Here is a 19,704-nt window from a genome sequence, read left to right on the forward strand (position 1 = left end):
ACAATGAACTTACTGCTTGAAACATAATAGACACTTAGCAAGTTGTGACTGTTTTAAGTTCCACAAGTTCAGGATGAAATTTAAACAATGTAGCTTGAAGGAAAACATGTGCCTGTCAGGCATTATAGGACTTAATTTACAAGAATAAAGCGGCCCTGGCAGGTCACTAAAAAGTTATCTGGGCCAAGCGTGGTGGCGCATGCCTTTAATCTCAGGACTCAGGAAACAGAGGCAGGCGGATCTCTGTGAGTTCGAGGCCAGCCTGGTCGACAAAGTGAGTCCAGGACAGCCAAGGCTACACAGAGAAACCCTGTCTCGGAAAAAAAAAAGTCATCTGATGATTAAAGATAATGCTGGTGGGCTCTCAGAGTGCCTAACCTGGGTCTGGGGTCACAACCCTGCTCCATGTCCTGCCCTGGTATCTCCTTCCTAACCCTGGAACCTTCCATTCTGCTCTCTGCTAGCTACTTTACAGTGTGTTAGGACAGGCATGTCCTTTATATCTGTTATTTACATTACTCTTCAAAGTGCTGGGTTTGAAAAGCCTAGGTTCCTATTTTCAAAATGCTGGTTCTGTGTCTGTCCAGCCATGAGGACACTTGGAAGGAGAAGCGGTGTGGCAGGAGCCAGGATCGATTGTGTTTGGGGGTGGACTAGGCAAGGTGAGGGTCACAAGAATTGAGAAGGCAGCTGTGGGATGGACCTCCTAGAGACACATCCAAGCATTGTCTGAAGGCCACAAGGCATGACACAGCATGGATATCTGAAGAACCTCAGAGTTTCTGAGTAAGTCGACTGTGCAGTGAAACAGAGGATCCTGATGTCTTAGTCAGTGTTACTGTTCCTTTGGTGGAAACACCATGACCAAAAGCAACTTGTGGAGGAAAAGGTTTACATCACTCACCGTTCCACATAGCCGTTCATAATCAAAAGCAGTGAGGGCAGGAACTCAGGCAGGGCAGGAACCTGGAGGCAGGAGCTACAGAGGCTGAGGAGAAGTGCTGCATACTGGCTTGCCCCTCATACCTTGCTCAGCCTGCTTTTTTTTTTTTTTTATAGAACCCAAGACCATCTGCCCATGACACCACCCACAATGGGTTGGCCACCCCCCAATCACCAACTAAGAAAATGCCCTACAGGCTTGCCTAGAGCCTGATCTTAGGGAGGCGTTTTCTGTCAGATAACTCTAGCTTGTGTCAAGTTGACATAAAACCAGCCAGCACACCTGGGCAAGTGGTACTTGCTTGTGGAAAGAAGAGATGTGAGAAGCCAGTGCATGCCATTTGGATGTGTAGGGTTTTTTTGGAAGGACTACATGACGGTATCCAGGAAATAGCTAACACTGTGCATGTGGTTGTCTGCAGCGTCTGGGTACCCTATGAATTTGAGGATATCCATGTGAGAGTGAGGATTGATTACACATCATTTACGTAAAATGACTACCCGAGAGAGCAGTCACTTACAGAAGGGAAAACAGAGGGCGCACTGAGCCTGGTATTCTGCAGTTAAGACCACGCAACACCTCCATGCCCCCGGATGCCCTCCCGTCATGTCATTTCGCTGTGGTCTGTCCTAATTTGTGGCTATACTGTCCAGTGTAGAGTTCATACATGCAGTTTCAGGTGAAGAGGGTATCACACAAGCAACAGCTAGTTGGTAGGAAGGCATCATGGTGGAAGAGGATCCCAGGCACACCGTGCTCCATGCATGGAAGAGGATCCCAGACACACTGTGCTCCATGCATGGAAGAGGATCCCAGACATACTATGTTCCATGCATGGAAGAGGATCCCAGACACACTGTGCTCCACGCATGGAAGAGGATCCCAGGCACACCGTGCTCCATGCATGAAAGAGGATCCCAGGCACACCGTGCTCCATGCATGGAAGAGGATCCCAGGCACACTGTGCTCCATGCATGGAAGAGGATCCCAGGCACACCGTGCTCCATGCATGGAAGAGGATCCCAGACACACCGTGCTCCATGCATGGAAGAGGATCCCAGGCACACTGTGCTCCATGCATGGAAGAGGATCCCAGGCACACCGTGCTCCATGCATGGAAGAGGATCCCAGGCACACTGTGCTCCATGCATGGGAGAGGATCCCAGGCACACCGTGCTCCATGCATGGAAGAGGATCCCAGGCACACTGTGCTCCATGCATGGAAGAGGATCCCAGGCACACCATGCTCCATGCATGGAAGAGGATCCCAGGCACACCGTGCTCCATGCATGGAAGAGGATCTCAGATATACTGTGCTCCATGCATGGAAGAGGATCCCAGGCGCACCGTGCTCCATGCATGGAAGAGGATCCCAGGCACACTGTGCTCCATGCATGGAAGAGGATCCCAGGCACACCATGCTCCATGCATGGAAGAGGATCCCAGGCACACCTTGCTCCATGCATGGAAGAGGATCCCAGGCACACCGTGCTCCATGCATGGGAGAGGATCCCAGACACACTGTGCTCCATGCATGGAAGAGGATCCCAGGCACACCGTGCTCCATGCATGGAAGAGGATCCCAGGCGCACCGTGCTCCATGCATGGGAGAGGATCCCAGGCACACCGTGCTCCATGCATGGGAGAGGATCCCAGACACACTGTGCTCCATGCATGGAAGAGGATCCCAGGCACACCGTGCTCCATGCATGGAAGAGGATCCCAGGCACACCGTGCTCCATGCATGGAAGAGGATCCCAGGCACACCGTGCTCCATGCATGGAAGAGGATCCCAGACACACCGTGCTCCGTGCATGGAAGAGGATCCCAGGCACACTGTGCTCCATGCATGGAAGAGGATCCCAGGCACACCGTGCTCCATGCATGGAAGAGGATCCCAGGCACACCGTGCTCCATGCATGGGAGAGGATCCCAGGCACACCGTGCTCCATGCATGGAAGAGGATCCCAGGCACACTGTGCTCCATGCATGGAAGAGGATCCCAGGCACACCATGCACCATGCATGGAAGAGGATCCCAGGCACACCGTGCTCCATGCATGGAAGAGGATCTCAGATATACTGTGCTCCATGCATGGAAGAGGATCCCAGGCGCACCGTGCTCCATGCATGGAAGAGGATCCCAGACACACTGTGCTCCATGCATGGAAGAGGATCCCAGGCACACCATGCTCCATGCATGGAAGAGGATCTCAGATATACTGTGCTCCATGCATGGAAGAGGATCCCAGGCGCACCGTGCTCCATGCATGGAAGAGGATCCCAGACACACTGTGCTCCATGCATGGAAGAGGATCCCAGGCACACCGTGCTCCATGCATGGAAGAGGATCCCAGGCACACCGTGCTCCATGCATGGAAGAGGATCTCAGATATACTGTGCTCCATGCATGGAAGAGGATCCCAGGCGCACCGTGCTCCATGCATGGAAGAGGATCCCAGACACACTGTGCTCCATGCATGGAAGAGGATCCCAGGCACACCATGCTCCATGCATGGAAGAGGATCCCAGGCACACCGTGCTCCATGCATGGAAGAGGATCCCAGACACACTGTGCTCCATGCATGGAAGAGGATCTCAGATATACTGTGCTCCATGCATGGAAGAGGATCCCAGGCGCACCGTGCTCCATGCATGGAAGAGGATCCCAGACACACTGTGCTCCATGCATGGAAGAGGATCCCAGGCACACCATGCTCCATGCATGGAAGAGGATCCCAGGCACACCGTGCTCCATGCATGGAAGAGGATCCCAGGCACACTGTGCTCCATGCATGGGAGAGGATCCCAGGCACACCGTGCTCCATGCATGGAAGAGGATCCCAGGCACACTGTGCTCCATGCATGGAAGAGGATCCCAGGCACACCATGCTCCATGCATGGAAGAGGATCCCAGGCACACCGTGCTCCATGCATGGAAGAGGATCTCAGATATACTGTGCTCCATGCATGGAAGAGGATCCCAGGCGCACCGTGCTCCATGCATGGAAGAGGATCCCAGACACACTGTGCTCCATGCATGGAAGAGGATCTCAGATATACTGTGCTCCATGCATGGAAGAGGATCCCAGGCGCACCGTGCTCCATGCATGGAAGAGGATCCCAGACACACTGTGCTCCATGCATGGAAGAGGATCCCAGGCACACCATGCTCCATGCATGGAAGAGGATCCCAGGCACACCGTGCTCCATGCATGGAAGAGGATCCCAGGCACACTGTGCTCCATGCATGGGAGAGGATCCCAGGCACACCGTGCTCCATGCATGGAAGAGGATCCCAGGCACACTGTGCTCCATGCATGGAAGAGGATCCCAGGCACACCATGCTCCATGCATGGAAGAGGATCCCAGGCACACCGTGCTCCATGCATGGAAGAGGATCTCAGATATACTGTGCTCCATGCATGGAAGAGGATCCCAGGCGCACCGTGCTCCATGCATGGAAGATGATCCCAGACACACTGTGCTCCATGCATGGAAGAGGATCCCAGGCACACCATGCTCCATGCATGGAAGAGGATCTCAGATATACTGTGCTCCATGCATGGAAGAGGATCCCAGGCGCACCGTGCTCCATGCATGGAAGAGGATCCCAGACACACTGTGCTCCATGCATGGAAGAGGATCCCAGGCACACCGTGCTCCATGCATGGAAGAGGATCCCAGGCACACCGTGCTCCATGCATGGAAGAGGATCTCAGATATACTGTGCTCCATGCATGGAAGAGGATCCCAGGCGCACCGTGCTCCATGCATGGAAGAGGATCCCAGACACACTGTGCTCCATGCATGGAAGAGGATCCCAGGCACACCATGCTCCATGCATGGAAGAGGATCCCAGGCACACCGTGCTCCATGCATGGAAGAGGATCCCAGGCGCACCGTGCTCCATGCATGGAAGAGGATCCCAGACACACTGTGCTCCATGCATGGAAGAGGATCCCAGGCACACCTTGCTCCATGCATGGAAGAGGATCCCAGGCACACCGTGCTCCATGCATGGGAGAGGATCCCAGACACACTGTGCTCCATGCATGGAAGAGGATCCCAGGCACACCGTGCTCCATGCATGGAAGAGGATCCCAGGCGCACCGTGCTCCATGCATGGAAGAGGATCCCAGGCACACCGTGCTCCGTGCATGGGAGAGGATCCCAGACACACTGTGCTCCATGCATGGAAGAGGATCCCAGGCACACCGTGCTGCATGCATGGAAGAGGATCCCAGGCACACCGTGCTCCATGCATGGAAGAGGATCCCAGGCACACCGTGCTCCATGCATGGAAGAGATCTCAGACACACTGTGCTTCATGCACTGAGAATCTCTCCTGTAGGGCTTGCCCACTTGTCACATGTCAAAATGCTTCCTCTAGACGCTGTGACAAATGAGTATATGTGAGGATGTGAGATGGCTCCATCATAATTTGTTACAAAATAATCTGATTTTTTTTTTTTACTGGTATGTAGTTCTTTAGTGGTCTCCATGTAGCATTATAATGAGAAGACTGCTTCCAAGAACTCAAATTCCAATTCTTTCTAATATGTGCAGTTTAAATATGCAATTTTAAATAACTGCTATTTTTAGACTCTTTATGAAAAGACAATGAAATTATCCCTACTTTTACTTTTCATTTCACAAAGCATACAAGTTTCCTGTAGGAAAACATGCATATTAAAAGACTTTTGTGTTGGAGTGGTGCATATAGGTGGCTGAGAACAGAGTTTGGGAAGATTCTATAGTCTGTCAAAGATGAAGTTCATGTTCCTAATAAACTGTGGTCTGTGTTTGCAATTAAGGTAGGTTAAAGTGGGCTCAGAAGTAGAGCAGCACACATAAGGAGCTACCAAAGTGAAGGACATGCAAGGGATTCTGGGTAGGTTGGATTCCCAACTACAGTATTTTATAAACTAATGTTATGAGTCGGGGTCCTGACAGAGAAATGATGACATGGTCAAGATGAGGCATTTCCAGGAAGATCCGTTTCCTGAGGCAGGATTGACAGAGATGCAAGGTTTGTCTCTTGAGGGAGACTGTTACCAAGCCCGGACTCTAAGGGAAAGGGTGCGGGGAGGGGACGTTACAGGAGTAAACTTACTGGGAGAAAATCGTGGAGTTAAGGGCCTGACCTCTCTTCTCCCTCTCTCTGAACGCCTGCCAAGACTTCCGAGTGGCCCAACAAGGAACTGGAGGCATATGGCATATAGATAGGGCCTCCTCCAGGCCAGAGATCAGACGGACAGACAAAAAGAAGACACACACCTCCTCCCCCACCCCTACATTTACCAGGGCCCCCTCAACCAACTGTAGCCACCTTGTGGAAAGCCAATGGCGTCAGCAGTGCCTTCGTGGTCTGGGTGCAAGTGTGCATAAACACAAGACTGCTGATTGGCTGTTATGTGGGAACAGTCAGCACTGGCCTTGGCTCGACTTTATCTTACAGTGATATTGAACTGGTTCAAAAAACTTGTGACCGGAGATCAAAGCCCTTTAAACAGATACACTGACTTATGTAAACATCCTTGAACTGCCCCCTCCTCCTTCTGCTCCCCCTCCTGCTGCCAATCCACTCAGCACCTTCTAGAGACTGTTAATTCATGTAATGATTGTAATAAACATGGTATTTGCTTTGCTTCCAGCTGGCTCCAGCCAAACTCTGTCCATAGTTGCTATTGTTATCTCTGCTTAGCAGACAGCCGCGTTGTTGCCATTGGTAGCAACCTTTGTCACGGATTTTTCAGCCTTGGTCCTCACACGCTGCGCTCATTGCTTCCCGTGACGGTATTTTCATATTCGGGCTTAACAGTATACGTTGACATTTAAAGGCATAGACATGTTCAGCGTGGAGAACTTGTCCTCCAATTAGTCTGTGTGCTTGAGAACCATCCTTACTTCGTGTAGTAAAACCATGAGACATTTTTTTATCAGTACTTTTTCTTCTTTGTAAAACTTTCAGATTAATAATTAATACCTTTCTGCTTTGCATAGACTCAAACTGGTTGTGCACGGGACAGTTTTCCATCAAATGTCCACAGACACAGAAGTACAATGATCCCTAAGGAACACAAATTTATACTTTGCTGCCAGAAAGACGTGTTGTGCTTTGTTCTCAAGGACTTAAAACAACATTTGGTTGCATAAAAATGTTTTCAAGTCATACAGAATTTCAGGTTTTAGAACTGTAGAAGCTTAGCTGGGCACAGTGGCACACACCCATAATCCCAGCACTAAGGGAGGCAGAAGCAAGAGGAGCTCTGTGAGTTCATGGGCATCCTGGTCTACAGAGATAGTCCAAGACAGCCAGGGCTACACAGGGAAACCCTGTTGAGGGGGCAGGGGAACAGACTGTAGAAACTTAATGAGCTAATTGAAGGACTCTAGATTAAACAGTAGAATAATCATAAAATAAGACATAGGAATGCTTTTTACATATACGATAATAATAAACCAGATGGTAACTTTTTAAAAATGCTATTTTATATCTATTATATAAGGTTTTTGTTTGTTTGTTTTTGTTTTTATGTAGACCTGGGTACTCTTGGGATATTCTCCTTGAGAAATAAACCGAAAGGTAATTCTTAAGAACTCAATTTCTTTTCCACAAGAATTTAACTCAAATCAGCTCATCTTTAGAAAAATATTGTCAGTTGATGTAGCACACAAATATAATCTAATTGTTCTTAGTTGTGCTTACTGGTGGTTTGTGCAGAGACCAAGAGGCACATGAGATGATTGGCTCTTGCCATCGCTGCAGTGGCTGTGTGGGCATTGGTAGTGCGCAGCACCCAATCCAGAGCACTGCCATGACCCCAACTGGAAAGCAGCAACAGTCTTTCTCAAAGCAAGCCGTTGTTCAAGGAAATCGCTTGGTGCCAAAATGGCAGCCGATCGCTACAATTTGCAGAGTCACTTAAAAATAATCTCAAAATAGCATATTTAGAATCCTGTTTATTTGGTGGCTTAATTTCAATCTACCTTTACCTGTTTATTCTTGGTTGCTTTGCCCTAAAGGCCCTCCATGAGATTTTCAGGAGGATGCAGCAGGTCCTCAGCACTTGCTCTGGACCCCAACCCTTCTAAGCTGCATGCTTTGGGCCAGGCTTGTAACCATCTGGAATTCCGGTTCTCAGCTCTATGGTAAAAGATGCTTACTGACAGCAACTGACTCCCCCTCATCACCCTATGCCTCCAGGGTTTGTGACGGATTGTTATTGCAAGCTTGATGCCTGTGTCCCTACAGACATTTTTCTAGGCACTTTATGGTGGTTATGGTCACAGCCACAGTTAACTTTTATCTATCTATCTATCTATCTTGGTTTTTCCGAGACAGGGTTTCTCTGTGTAGCCTTGACTGTTTTGGACTCACTTTGTAGGCCAGGCTGGCCTTGAGCTCACAGAGATGTGTCTGCCTCTGTCTCCCTAAGTGAGTGCTGGGATTATAGGCATGCGCCACTATGCCTGGCTTCACACATAACTTTTTAACAAAACTCAGAACATACTGCAACAGAGTTCAGAGTTGATTATTCACTCAACACTATTTCATAGATATCTTTTCTGTGTGAGCAGGATCTGAGAAATGAGAACAATCCCCTTCCTTTTTGAAAGATAAATAACATTCTCCTATTAGTCATTACTGTGGCATAAACATCCTTAGAAACAACTATTTGTTTGGTAGTATAAATATTTCTGAGGAGAACACTGGATCAGGCACATGTGTACTATTATTAATTTCATAAATGTTGTCTTATTACCCTCTAAAAAGTTGTGCCAAGTTGCATTTTAAAACTATTTTACATAACAAAGAGAACTCTGAAAAATGTTACTTTGTTAATTTCTTCCAATCAGCTCCCCACCCCATACAGTTCCACTGCAGTCTCATCCCTTTCTTTCCTCCCTCTGTGAGAGAGAATCTTTGGCAGTTTGTATGTCTTATGGATTGCTTTCTCATAGGCTTGCCCACTTTTCAGTTTTATTATTTTCTTACTCATTTATATAACTTATTTAAGCAATATGATGTTAAATCTTAATTAACATACTATAATTTGACCCCTATAAATGCATCAGTCTCTTTCTGGACTTTATTTAGTGTTTTTAGTCCTTGATATCTTACGATTTATTCTTTAGGTTCAGAGTTGGTTTTCTCCCCCAAATCACTGGGTTTATTTAGTTTTTGTATTAATATTACCTTTATAATAATAGCATTTTCATATTGCTGTCATGACTTGACATGCTATGTATTTAGGTTTTATTTTATGTTCTTCAGTTGCAGCGTTAATCATTTTTCTTTGTACAGATTTTATATTTTTAATTTCTGTTTTACCTTTTTATTGCTAAATGAATGTGTTGTTTTAAGTGGATTAACCAGGACTTGCATACTGGTCTATGTGCACCATCTAAATCCTCATTGTCTTACTGATGTTATCATAAATATTATTTGCCAAGCACATGAGGCCAGTATGTGGATAAAACATGCACCTTTGGGGACTCTGAGGGGAGAAGCTAGAGGGACCCATGATGAGGCTCAGAGCTTCTTCAGAATTGGGCAAATACATCAAAGTACAAGGATTTACAGGGCACACAATCTATTCAATACAGATTGTGCATAATGGAGCATGTGCCTCCACACGCACAGGACAGTGAGTACAAACAGGTGTTGTCACAAGAGAGCAAAGATAAATCCCACCAAGCAGGAGCTGGACAGATTACACTCTCTTGTGCTAATAAATAAATAAAGTGAGTTACTAACTCAGCAATTAAAAGAAAAGCTGTGAACTGGGGCCTGTAATGTACTGATAGAATGCTTGCTCTGTGTGTGTGTGTGTGTCTGTTTTCAATCCCCAATAGTGAAAAAAAACAAGACAACTGTCAATAATCTGCTATATGGAAATGTTGGGACACTTTGCTAGATAGTTTACTTGTTCAAGTTCTGTGCTCTTTGACTAAACATTATAAACACATACTGTCTGGCCATGAGCAGAATTCATGAAAAGTCAGATGTAATTAGTTGTTCTATTAACTAAATCTGAAAATGAAGTAAGAAAATTTTGAACTAAGAAAAGTGCAAGGGAAAACAAAGATGATGAGGGGAAAATTGTATAGGATAAAAATAGGAATCACTAGACGATCAAATAAGAGACTAATGTTCCCAAAATGGAGCTAAAATCCATGTGAATTTTTAAAATAAATAATATGACCAAACACTTGACAGACATGACAGATATGGAGAGAGGAAAACTAAAGAACACACAAAAAGAAGCAGTCAGTACAACCAACCAAGCAGCTAAAATTAAACTAATTAGAAATACTGAAGGCTGATTCAGGCCTGTGCAGTTGAAAATTGAAAGTAAGGAGTTTATAGAGCAGTCATTGATCATAATCAAAAGTGACTCATGAGGATGAAACATGAATGAATCAGTTACAAAGAAGAAATTCAAACAATTGTAAAGACACACAACTGACAAAAATGTAGACCAGACAGTTTTGCTGGTGAATTTACCTGTCAAAGGATTAATTATTCTTGTCATTAATGTTTCAAGAATGAAGATGAACGTGGAATGATTGCATATTCCTGATGTCAACACAAGAAAAAGTAAAATACAGAAAACCCTATTAGACTACTCTCATTTATGAAAATCTTAATTTTAAAATATTGATATTATAAAAATATTAATATCCTAAGTAAATGTTTGCAAGTAGTTCATAAGTATTAAGAGGATAATATGCAATGACTAGGAATGGTTTATTCCAAGAAGGCAGGATAGGAGCAGTGTTAGGAAATCTAGTGTCCTGTCTGTCATTACAAAACAACAGTCACATGGTCACTATTGATAGCTATATTAAAAACATCAGATAAAAATCTATGTGTATTTTTGAGTGGTGAGTAAATTTTAAAACATAGAGATGGGAAATTTTCCTAAATCTATTAGTAGGATCTTATTTTTAATGTTGAAACCATTTTTAATGATCATGGTAGATACTGCAGACTAAAGTGTTGAAAATGAAAATAGTATTGCGAAGTTTATTAGGGTGAGACAACAAAAATCAGTTTCTCCAGAGCTTCTTAAACTAGCAAAGCAATCAATCAGTTTGAAATTCCATCTTGTATGATGCTAGGCTTTATTTTGAATTGATGTGGATGAATATGTATCTTCATAATGTTCGTGCATGAGTGTGCATGCGTGTGTGCGCGCGTGTGTATGCCACTCAAATGGAACTTGGGGGACAGTTTGCACTTGACTTGTATTTGCAATGTGTCACAAGTAAAGAAGTGCTTCTGCTACAAATGCCAATAAAACAGAAGTAGGTGTTGCCCAATTATCTTCCTAGCAGTTTTTTTTTAATCATTCAAATTTATTGAGCACATTTTGAGTTAGTAAACATAATTTCATACAACTGTGTCATGGACTTTAACAATATTAAGAGCTGTAACCTCATTCCCACTGTATCTTTTAACCACACACCCACGTCGTCTTCTTTCCTCTGAATGGTTCTTCTTTTCTTTTTATGTTACCTATATGTTTTTTCGTGGCTTAAGATATATTATCCTAGGCACATATATTACAGAGACACTCCTAGAAGTTTAAAGTAATTACTTTGATATTAAGGCCTAGTTGTTAGGGACAGAGTGTGACAATAGGCCCTTACAGCCTTGTCCAGTCCTCCTGGGGGAGTCATAGGAACTGCTGTTAGTGGTAGCAGTGACTTCAGGAGGCTGGTGCCATGAAACTGGGCCTTGTGGAGTACATAGAATTTCAACACATAGAGAGAGAGGAAAGGAAGACGCTTCCCAAGCTAAGAGAACCGAATGAACAAATGTGTGGTGGCAAAAGCTATAAGCTGCATTAAGTGATCTAGTGATGCTCAAATCCAGCAGACATTCCCTAGAGAATGCTAGAATGAGAAAAAGAAGGAAGGGGAAACAAGCAAGGGCCCTCTGGTTTGGTGAGGTCCAAGCACCTTAGTTTGTTCAGAAGTTCTGTGAATGGTCCCATTGGCTGTCAGGGTTGAAAACAGTGACACGGTCTAGTACATGATTAGTATACTAGGCATCCCATGGGGGATGCCAGAAAGATACGTCTTAAAGCCTGGTGATAACTGGAATGACATTGCTTTGGCATCATCAGTTTTTATTTCTATTATATTACCTTAATTCTCCCAGTTCTTTGTTGCTGTTATTTTAAGATAGGGTCACAACTGCATAGCCTAGGCTGGTTTTGAAACTCATGATCCTCCTGCCTCAGCCTCCTAAGTGGTAAGATTAGACATGTGCCACCATGTCTGATAACGTCTCTTCCATTAGATGTCAGCCAAGTATCTCTTAAGTTAAAATTGACCCCTGGGTGGATTCGAAACAAACCATATTCTGTGAGATAAAGAGACTAGAACCGTCAGTGTGGCCGTCCACTCACCCCCAAATGTTTAAAACAACCACCTTTTTGTTCTTGCTCGTAGTCGTGTAGGTTGACTGGACTTATCTCAGTGGTCTTTAGACATCTGGGGACAAGCTGGTCATGATTGTCCCTTAGTGGTGGCCCACAGGCAGAGTATCTTTGTGGGTCCCTAGAGGGAGCATCTCAAGAGCAAGCACAGGCTCCGGCTATAGGAACTAGCCTTGATCACCTCCGACGATGACGTCACTGCCACACCCTGCAGGTCAAGCGACTCACGTTCACTGAAAGCTGAATAAACTCCGTCCTGTGATGAGCACGAAGTGGATGGTACACGAAGGGAAGGGAACTGATGGAAGACACTTCAGAGGCCTGCTACCCCCGTATCAGTGTTCCAACTAATGTAGGGTCAAAGTATGAATTTCAGGGAATCTAGACAGTAACCCAGACAAAACAAGAGGATAAAGGGATCTGAATAATGTAAAAAATAAAAAAATAAAAAGTGTGTGATATGTAAAAGGTACTATCTGACAATAAAGTGTACACCCTTATTTCCGACGTCTATAGAACTTCTGCCTTTCCTCTCCAGAGCAGGGAGGCACTTGCTCCCCCCACCACCACCACCACCACCACACAAGTCTGAGCCCTTGGCCTGGACCTTTCCTCAGCCTTGGACCTAGAGGAAATGGTTATTCTTCTTCAGTCTGTCCTTTGTCAGACGGGTCCTTGTGATTTCAGCTCTCACCCGTGAGATGAAGTCCTCACACACTGTACAAATACTTGGGTTTTATGCGTTCTCTCTTGGTTTTCCTCGGGCTTTGGCTGAAAAGAGCAGCAGGAAAGGGGGAGTTTGTTTTTGATTCCCTGTAGTGCTGTAAAAAGAACAGCTTTGACTTGTCCTGAGATGCTCTGTCCGCTTCAGGGTCACCCTCCAGCAGCCACTGGAATCTCCCCGTTTTCTAATAGTGACTTGGGAATTGAGCCGTCATTGTTTTCCATGTGTTGTTTTGAAGTCTCATGAGTGGGGGGAGGGCAGCTTTGTGATAAGAGTTTTGGCTTTGTTTTATTTATTTATTTATATTTTACTTTGCTCTCGGAACCATGTGTTACTTACCATCCCCAGGCCCATTAAGACAGCCTGAAATGGGAGCCCAGGGTTGCAAGATGATGCAATTTGATGCAGTCTCCTGGCCTGCGAGGGAATCCTGTGCGCTCCTTGCCTTCATCCTGTCGTTACCGTGATGTATAGGAGATCTCTGTGAACTGGGTCGTGTCCTTGTGCTGCCACACGGGATGGGTGTGTAAGCCAACAGCTGGCTTCCTCAGTAACGCTTGGGGTCCCTTTGCTGTTGCAGGTCGTCACGCTGTGGTACCGAGCCCCAGAAGTCCTCCTCCAGTCCAGCTACGCCACCCCTGTGGACCTCTGGAGTGTCGGCTGCATATTTGCAGAAATGTTCCGCAGAAAGTAAGGAATCTCCCTTTCTTCTTTGAGTTGGTGCTGCGGCGGCGGCAGCGTGGCAGTTCTGTCTCAGCTGAGGTCACGGTCAGGCCCATAGGCTCTGTCCTAGATCCATGTTCCCAGTCCTTATAGAGACTGCAGCTTCCTGATTGTGATCCTCCACTATCTGACATCTTACTGAAGCATCTTACAGTACTTTTAGTGAAGAAAGACCCTCGGGGTGGACTTTATCCACAGGAGGATCAGGGCCATGGGGTTTTTAACAAAAATTTTGATGGTGGGGGTGTTGGGTTATAGAGGAGTAGGCAGGGGGGCCATGAGAGGTACTTCAGAGTACTGACATAGCCCCACCATATGGAGCGGAGATTTGGAGCATTTGGGCCGTAAAGGGGGCAGAAATGGAACCGAGGATACAGAAATCAAAAGAGAGACTTGCAGGTTGGTGAGGTAGCTCAGTGGGTACGTAGTACCAAGCCTGAGGATCTAAGTTTAATTCCCAGGACCCACGTGGTAAATTGAGACAACTGATTTTCACAAGTTCCCTTCACTGGCAGGCTGGCGCATACACGCACACAAAAGAACATACATGCTTGAAAAGGAGATTTGCTTAGAGAGGGAACCTAATTATCAGACCGGGTTTCGTGTGTTCTCGCTTAGTGTCCCCAATGCCCACCATACAGCGGGGCTGTTTCAGCAGCTTTCGTAGGGTGGTGAGAGAGCCACTGATCTCCGTCTGGGGCCACGCTGCTTGCGAAAGTGGTGGTTCACTTGGTTTTTAGGTCACAAAAACGGGCAAGCAGTGTAATAAAGTGCGGTCGGGAAAATAAACAGAGAGATAATCCTGATCTCTTCTTTGTTTCTATTTTGCTTTCCCTTGAAAGAGGTGAGTGAAGAAGCCCAGGGGATTCCTGTTGAGTGCGTTCAGAACGCAGCTCCGCGTAGCTTTTTTTCTGAGGAATGAAGTGGTCAGCCACTCTGGCTTGCTGTTTGTTCTAACCAGAGGAAGTTTGTGTGGTGAATTTTGTGAACTGCCTCTAGACCTCAGCAAAATTCACTGTAACTCACAGGATGGGATTGTGGCAAAGACCTGAGAGTACAAAGAATGAGTCCCTGCTGCCCTACTGTGTGTCGGGCACATTGCCAAAGTTTTTCCATCGTGTGCTTTTTTCTAATCCCTGCTGTAAGGGGATACTGTGGTAAAATGCTTCCTAAGCAGTGGCAGGGGTCTGAATTGATCTGCTTTTAAATGGGGAGTCGGGTGGGGTGAATGAAAAGTAGCCATTAGCTGAGCTGCAGTGACTACCAACCAGAATAAATTAAGTAGGGCTTGGGCCAGTTGAGGAAGAGGAGAGGGCTTGCATACATACATGTGTGTGAAGACCAGAAGTCCATCTGTGTCATCTACAGTCTTTGAGACAGGGTGTCTTGCTGGAACCTGGGACTGGCTAGGTTACTAGGCTGGCCCCAGGGATCCCACCTGTTCGCACCTTCCTAGCCCTAGGGCACCCATGTGCCACCATGCCAGTTTTCCTGTTGGTGCTGGAGACGGACCTGCGGTGCCTGTCCCTGTAAGGCAAGCACCTTCCCAACGAAGCTCTCCCTTCTGCCTGAAAAGAAGTCCTTTCTGAAAGTGTGGCCCCAGCATGGCCGCTTCATCATTACTTGGGCCTTCCTAGACATGTGAGTTCTTAGTACACGTCCTAGATCCACCAAGTCAGGTCTGGAGCCTCGAGTCTGTCTCCCTGTGTTTTGGCGAGGCCTCCACTTGATCCTAATAAGAACCAGCATAAGGACCACCAGATTGGATGATGGCGGTGTTGCCAGAAACAGGCAGTACTTAGGAATGAGTATCCTGGACCACTCCCTCAAGGTTCTAATTCATTCCTGAGTTGGGCCAGGAAGTCAGTAATTCTTTCATCTAACAAGAGTGGACCGCATTAGGTCAGAGGCTAGAGTAAAGTGGACGACTAGAACAAGGTGGGAGTTAGGGGAGTTGCTCCGGGTGATCCAGGTCATAACTCCATACTACTAAGAGTCGATTAGAAAAATGCTCATTGGAATTGTATTTATGTGTCTCGGTGTTTCCTCAGTGTAAAAATGGAGCCCCTGTTTGGTTGGGGGAGGGGGAGATCAGTTACTTTTCCACAGTACAGATTAGGTAGCCATGACTGGTGATTTTTAAAAAACTGTTTTTGAAGATGCTAAAGGAAGGATAAAACTTAAGATACTGGAATTGAGCATCAACTAGTAAGCTATTGGCTATACTTTTAAGTCTGAGTGGTACCCATCTATGGAACAGTTTATCCCCAAATTTAAGTCTTAAACACATTTCTGCCTAAGTGATTAGTGTGGTTGACAATCAGGTTCTCAGCCTAACTCAAGGACTCAAGAATAATGTGGAAAATAAACACATTATATTACTGAGTCATCAAAACTTTTTCCCCCAAGACAGGGTTTCTCTCTGTAGCTTTGGCTGTCCTGGACTCACTTTGTAGATCAGGCTGGTTTCAAACTTACAGAGAGCTGCCTGCCTCTGCTACCCAAGTGCTGGGATTACAGGCATTAAATCACTATGCCTGGCTTCAAAACTTTTTCCTGTATTCTAATCCACCATGATAAGAATGGCCCTCTTCCCACCTGAGACTTAGGGCAGAGAGAGGAGGCTGGAGAAAGGGCATCTGTGGTGATGGTGGACATCATTTGCTCGACTGTGCTGGGAGAGTAAGATGCTGGCTAGAGACCTGTTGGCTCTTCAGATGGACTATGGACATGGGAAAGTGCCCTTTCTCCTCAAGGTACTATAGAAAGGTAGTAGATTGAGAACTAAGTGACTGAAGGGTGAAATGATGTCAAAAACTGGACCCTAAAGCTGAAGCACAGTAAATGTAGACAAAGTGCACATCCTTCCTAGGATACCCTGTTCCACATTGCCCCTGCTGCTTTGACTATGACCTTAACTACAGAGATAGTCTGTGATCTTTGTTTCTGCTCAGTCCACATGGATATTCCTGTGACGCTATCCAGATGCCTGAATGTGGACAGATGTGTGCCAGTATTACTGCGTCACCAGGATGCAGCTGTACTCTTGATTCTTTGTAGGGCCTGTTGAGAGCGCAAAAGCTCAGGGTCCTGAAAGCATGTCTTTCATTACTGTAGACTAATTCCAAGTCAGGGGATACTGACGCCTGGCCATTTCACGTTCCTGCTCGCCACAGAGGCAGTGATTTGTATGTTGTGTTGTCTTTATTACTCCACTGTTCTTGCTATTATGTCAGCTTTTTTACTATTTACTTTTTTTTTAACTACCCTATTTCAGCTTGCATTTTTATTTAGCCTCAACCTAAACAAGAATACATAAAACCGGAGCTTTGGTAAACCAGCTATTTATTTCTCTGAAAAATACTAGAACCTACGTAAGTGTCAAAATCAGTAGAAAGCATTCCACCTCCATCCTCTAAAATGACCTCAGCCTCACCAGCTTATGAGAGGTGGCCCTCCTAAGTCCTGGTGAAGAAGAACGTCATTGCATACGTGATGGGTTCATTAAGCAGAAGCAGCTTATGAAGGTCGGGGTGCTGGGAGGTTGCTATAAGAAGCCTGCTTGGAAGGAGTAAAGAATTCTCAGTGAAAACCCAGAGGTCACATCCTAGTAATTTATATAAAATCTTGAAGGAATAATCATTTTTGCGTGAGCAAAACTTGCCATCCTTTACAACCTGGCGAGAAGAAAAGAAGCCGAACGCTTGTGTTCTGGCAAGCCCAGGTCCGTGTCCTTCACACACATTACCTCACCATGCCGTTCTTTGGAGGCCCATTTTCCAGAAGGTATGTGGGCTCTTCCACAAGTGGGGTGAATAGCTTGTTCAGGAACACCAGCTATTAATGGCAGAGCAGGGTTTGGATCCAAGCCTTCCTGACACTAGAGCCATTGGTTGTTCTGCTCTGTCGTGGTTTTGCTCTTTGCATTACCATGTACAAAGATTGTATCTTTTCCTAGAGTGTTGTGTGTGTTACCACAAGAGAACAGCAATGACGTTTTAGGAGTGAGAAAGCAGATCACACAATGACCTTGATTTCCAGTCTCCTCAACATTGGAAAGGTTGGTTGATTGATCCTCCATCACATTATCAAGAGATACATGCTTTGTATTCTAAAAATGATGCCTAGGAAATAAGAACTCAACAAACAGAGTCTTAGAGCAGATGGTTGCCAATGAGCCAGAGACTTAAGTACCATCTGTCACTATTATCTGGGCTTAATAATTGCCACACTGACCCATAGAAGCAGTCTACAAAATGGATGAAATGGATTAGAGCTAGATTTGTTCTTAATCTCCCTTCTCTGGTTCTTTGTAAGTGGCTCATTTTAACTTCACATCGAGTTGCATGTTATGCTAAAACAGCTGGAAATTTAGTCAGTAGCCATAGAGTTAAAATGATGGGAGGGCTAGAGAGGGGTGGGGATAGAGGACTGTTTAACTATGTGGTGAAATAAACTAATAATCTCAAGTCTCCAGGTACCTATTAGCTGCCTTGTGGTCTTAGCCAGAACTGTTAGTTTTATGGTTTGAAAGTTACGGGGTTTTCCAGGTTAAAGCAAAGTCGTAAAAAGAGAATGCACATTGAAAAGGAATAAAATATGCTACTAATTCTTTGAATATGGAGATTGTGGTGAACAGATAGTAATTCTTAGAAACACTGAGTTGCCAGCTCTGCTGATCCTTAGCTACGAAATGCCAAAGGCTACCAAGAAGAATATAACAAATACAGTCCCTGTTAGCAGGAAACAAACAAGACTTCATGATTACATTGCCCCGTGTCTGATGGCTTCCCTAGACTTGTTGTCATTGATTTCTATGAATTAAGTACCCAGTGGCAGAAGCTAACAGTTTGTAACTGCCCTTTGTGGTTGGCTGGCCAGTGAGCAGATGTCAAAGATGTGACTGAGTGAGTGCCTTGCCAATTTTTCCCAATGCTTGCTACATTGGTGGGTCTCCATCCCATACTCTCTTAGTGACATCAAGGAAATGAAGTACCTGGGGGGGGGGCCGTCCTAGATGCCCAGGCACCAAGAGGTGAGAAAACCGTCCCCTCAGACTAGGTCAGAACACGTGTGCAGAGCTCCAGGCACGTGCTCAGCTAGGCTTTCTGGTTGCTCTCTTCTTGACCGTCACTTGAATAGACAGCCAAATAGGAACAACTCTAAAGGAGCATTTCCTGGGTAAGGAACGCCCTGAGATGGTAGCCAGGTAAAGGGACTAGTCTTGGTAGAGTGGTTAATCTATCCAGGACAGTTCTGTTTTAAGGCAAGTGGATACTTTCACAGCATAAGCACTATTGAGTTTTCAATTCTTAATGCAGAGCTTTATGTAAATTCGAAAAACAGGCTTGTCCTCATGTGTGATGAGCCCCCAACCATAAGATTGTATTTGTTGCTATTTCTTAACTGTAGTTTTGCTGTCATTAGCGGTGTAAATATTTTTGGAGATGGAAGTTTGGCAAAGGGTCATGACCCACATGTTGAGAACTGTTGTGCTAAACGGTCCATGATTAAACAGAAAGTTCTGCTTACTGTCAGGCCTAAGGGCGACTCAGGCACGTGTGCTACCTGATTCTTTACGCCCTTTCTCCCCCAGCCCCCTAACCTTGGCAGAGCTGCTCCCAAGCTGGGATTCCCTTCACTCCCAACTTTGAACTCATGAGGCTCAGTTGACTCCCATACTCCCTCCCAGCCCTACAGTCGGCCTTACTTCCAATGTGTTGAGACAGGTGAAGCCTGTGAATCCAAGTGAGTGCCTCCTCTCCCTCTTCTCCCTCCCTCCTCTCCCTTCCCCTCCCTTCTCTCCCTTCTTTCCTCTCCCCCTCTCCCTCCTTCCTCTCCCTCCTCTCCCTTCCTCTC

General features: G+C 45.8%; 1 protein-coding gene across 1 annotated transcript in view; it reads left to right on the forward strand.

The window, feature by feature from the left end:
* Window positions 1–19,704, forward strand: part of Cdk6 (cyclin dependent kinase 6) — a 188,943-nt gene that overhangs the window by 131,548 nt on the left and 37,691 nt on the right. Inside the window, exon 4 of the mRNA XM_051151995.1 lies at window positions 13,703–13,812. Coding sequence (XP_051007952.1) covers window positions 13,703–13,812 — 110 coding nt within the window. The remainder of the gene's footprint in view (window positions 1–13,702; window positions 13,813–19,704) is intronic.

Source organism: Acomys russatus, chromosome 10 (genome assembly GCF_903995435.1).
Source record: "Acomys russatus chromosome 10, mAcoRus1.1, whole genome shotgun sequence".
NCBI lineage: Eukaryota > Metazoa > Chordata > Mammalia > Rodentia > Muridae > Acomys > Acomys russatus.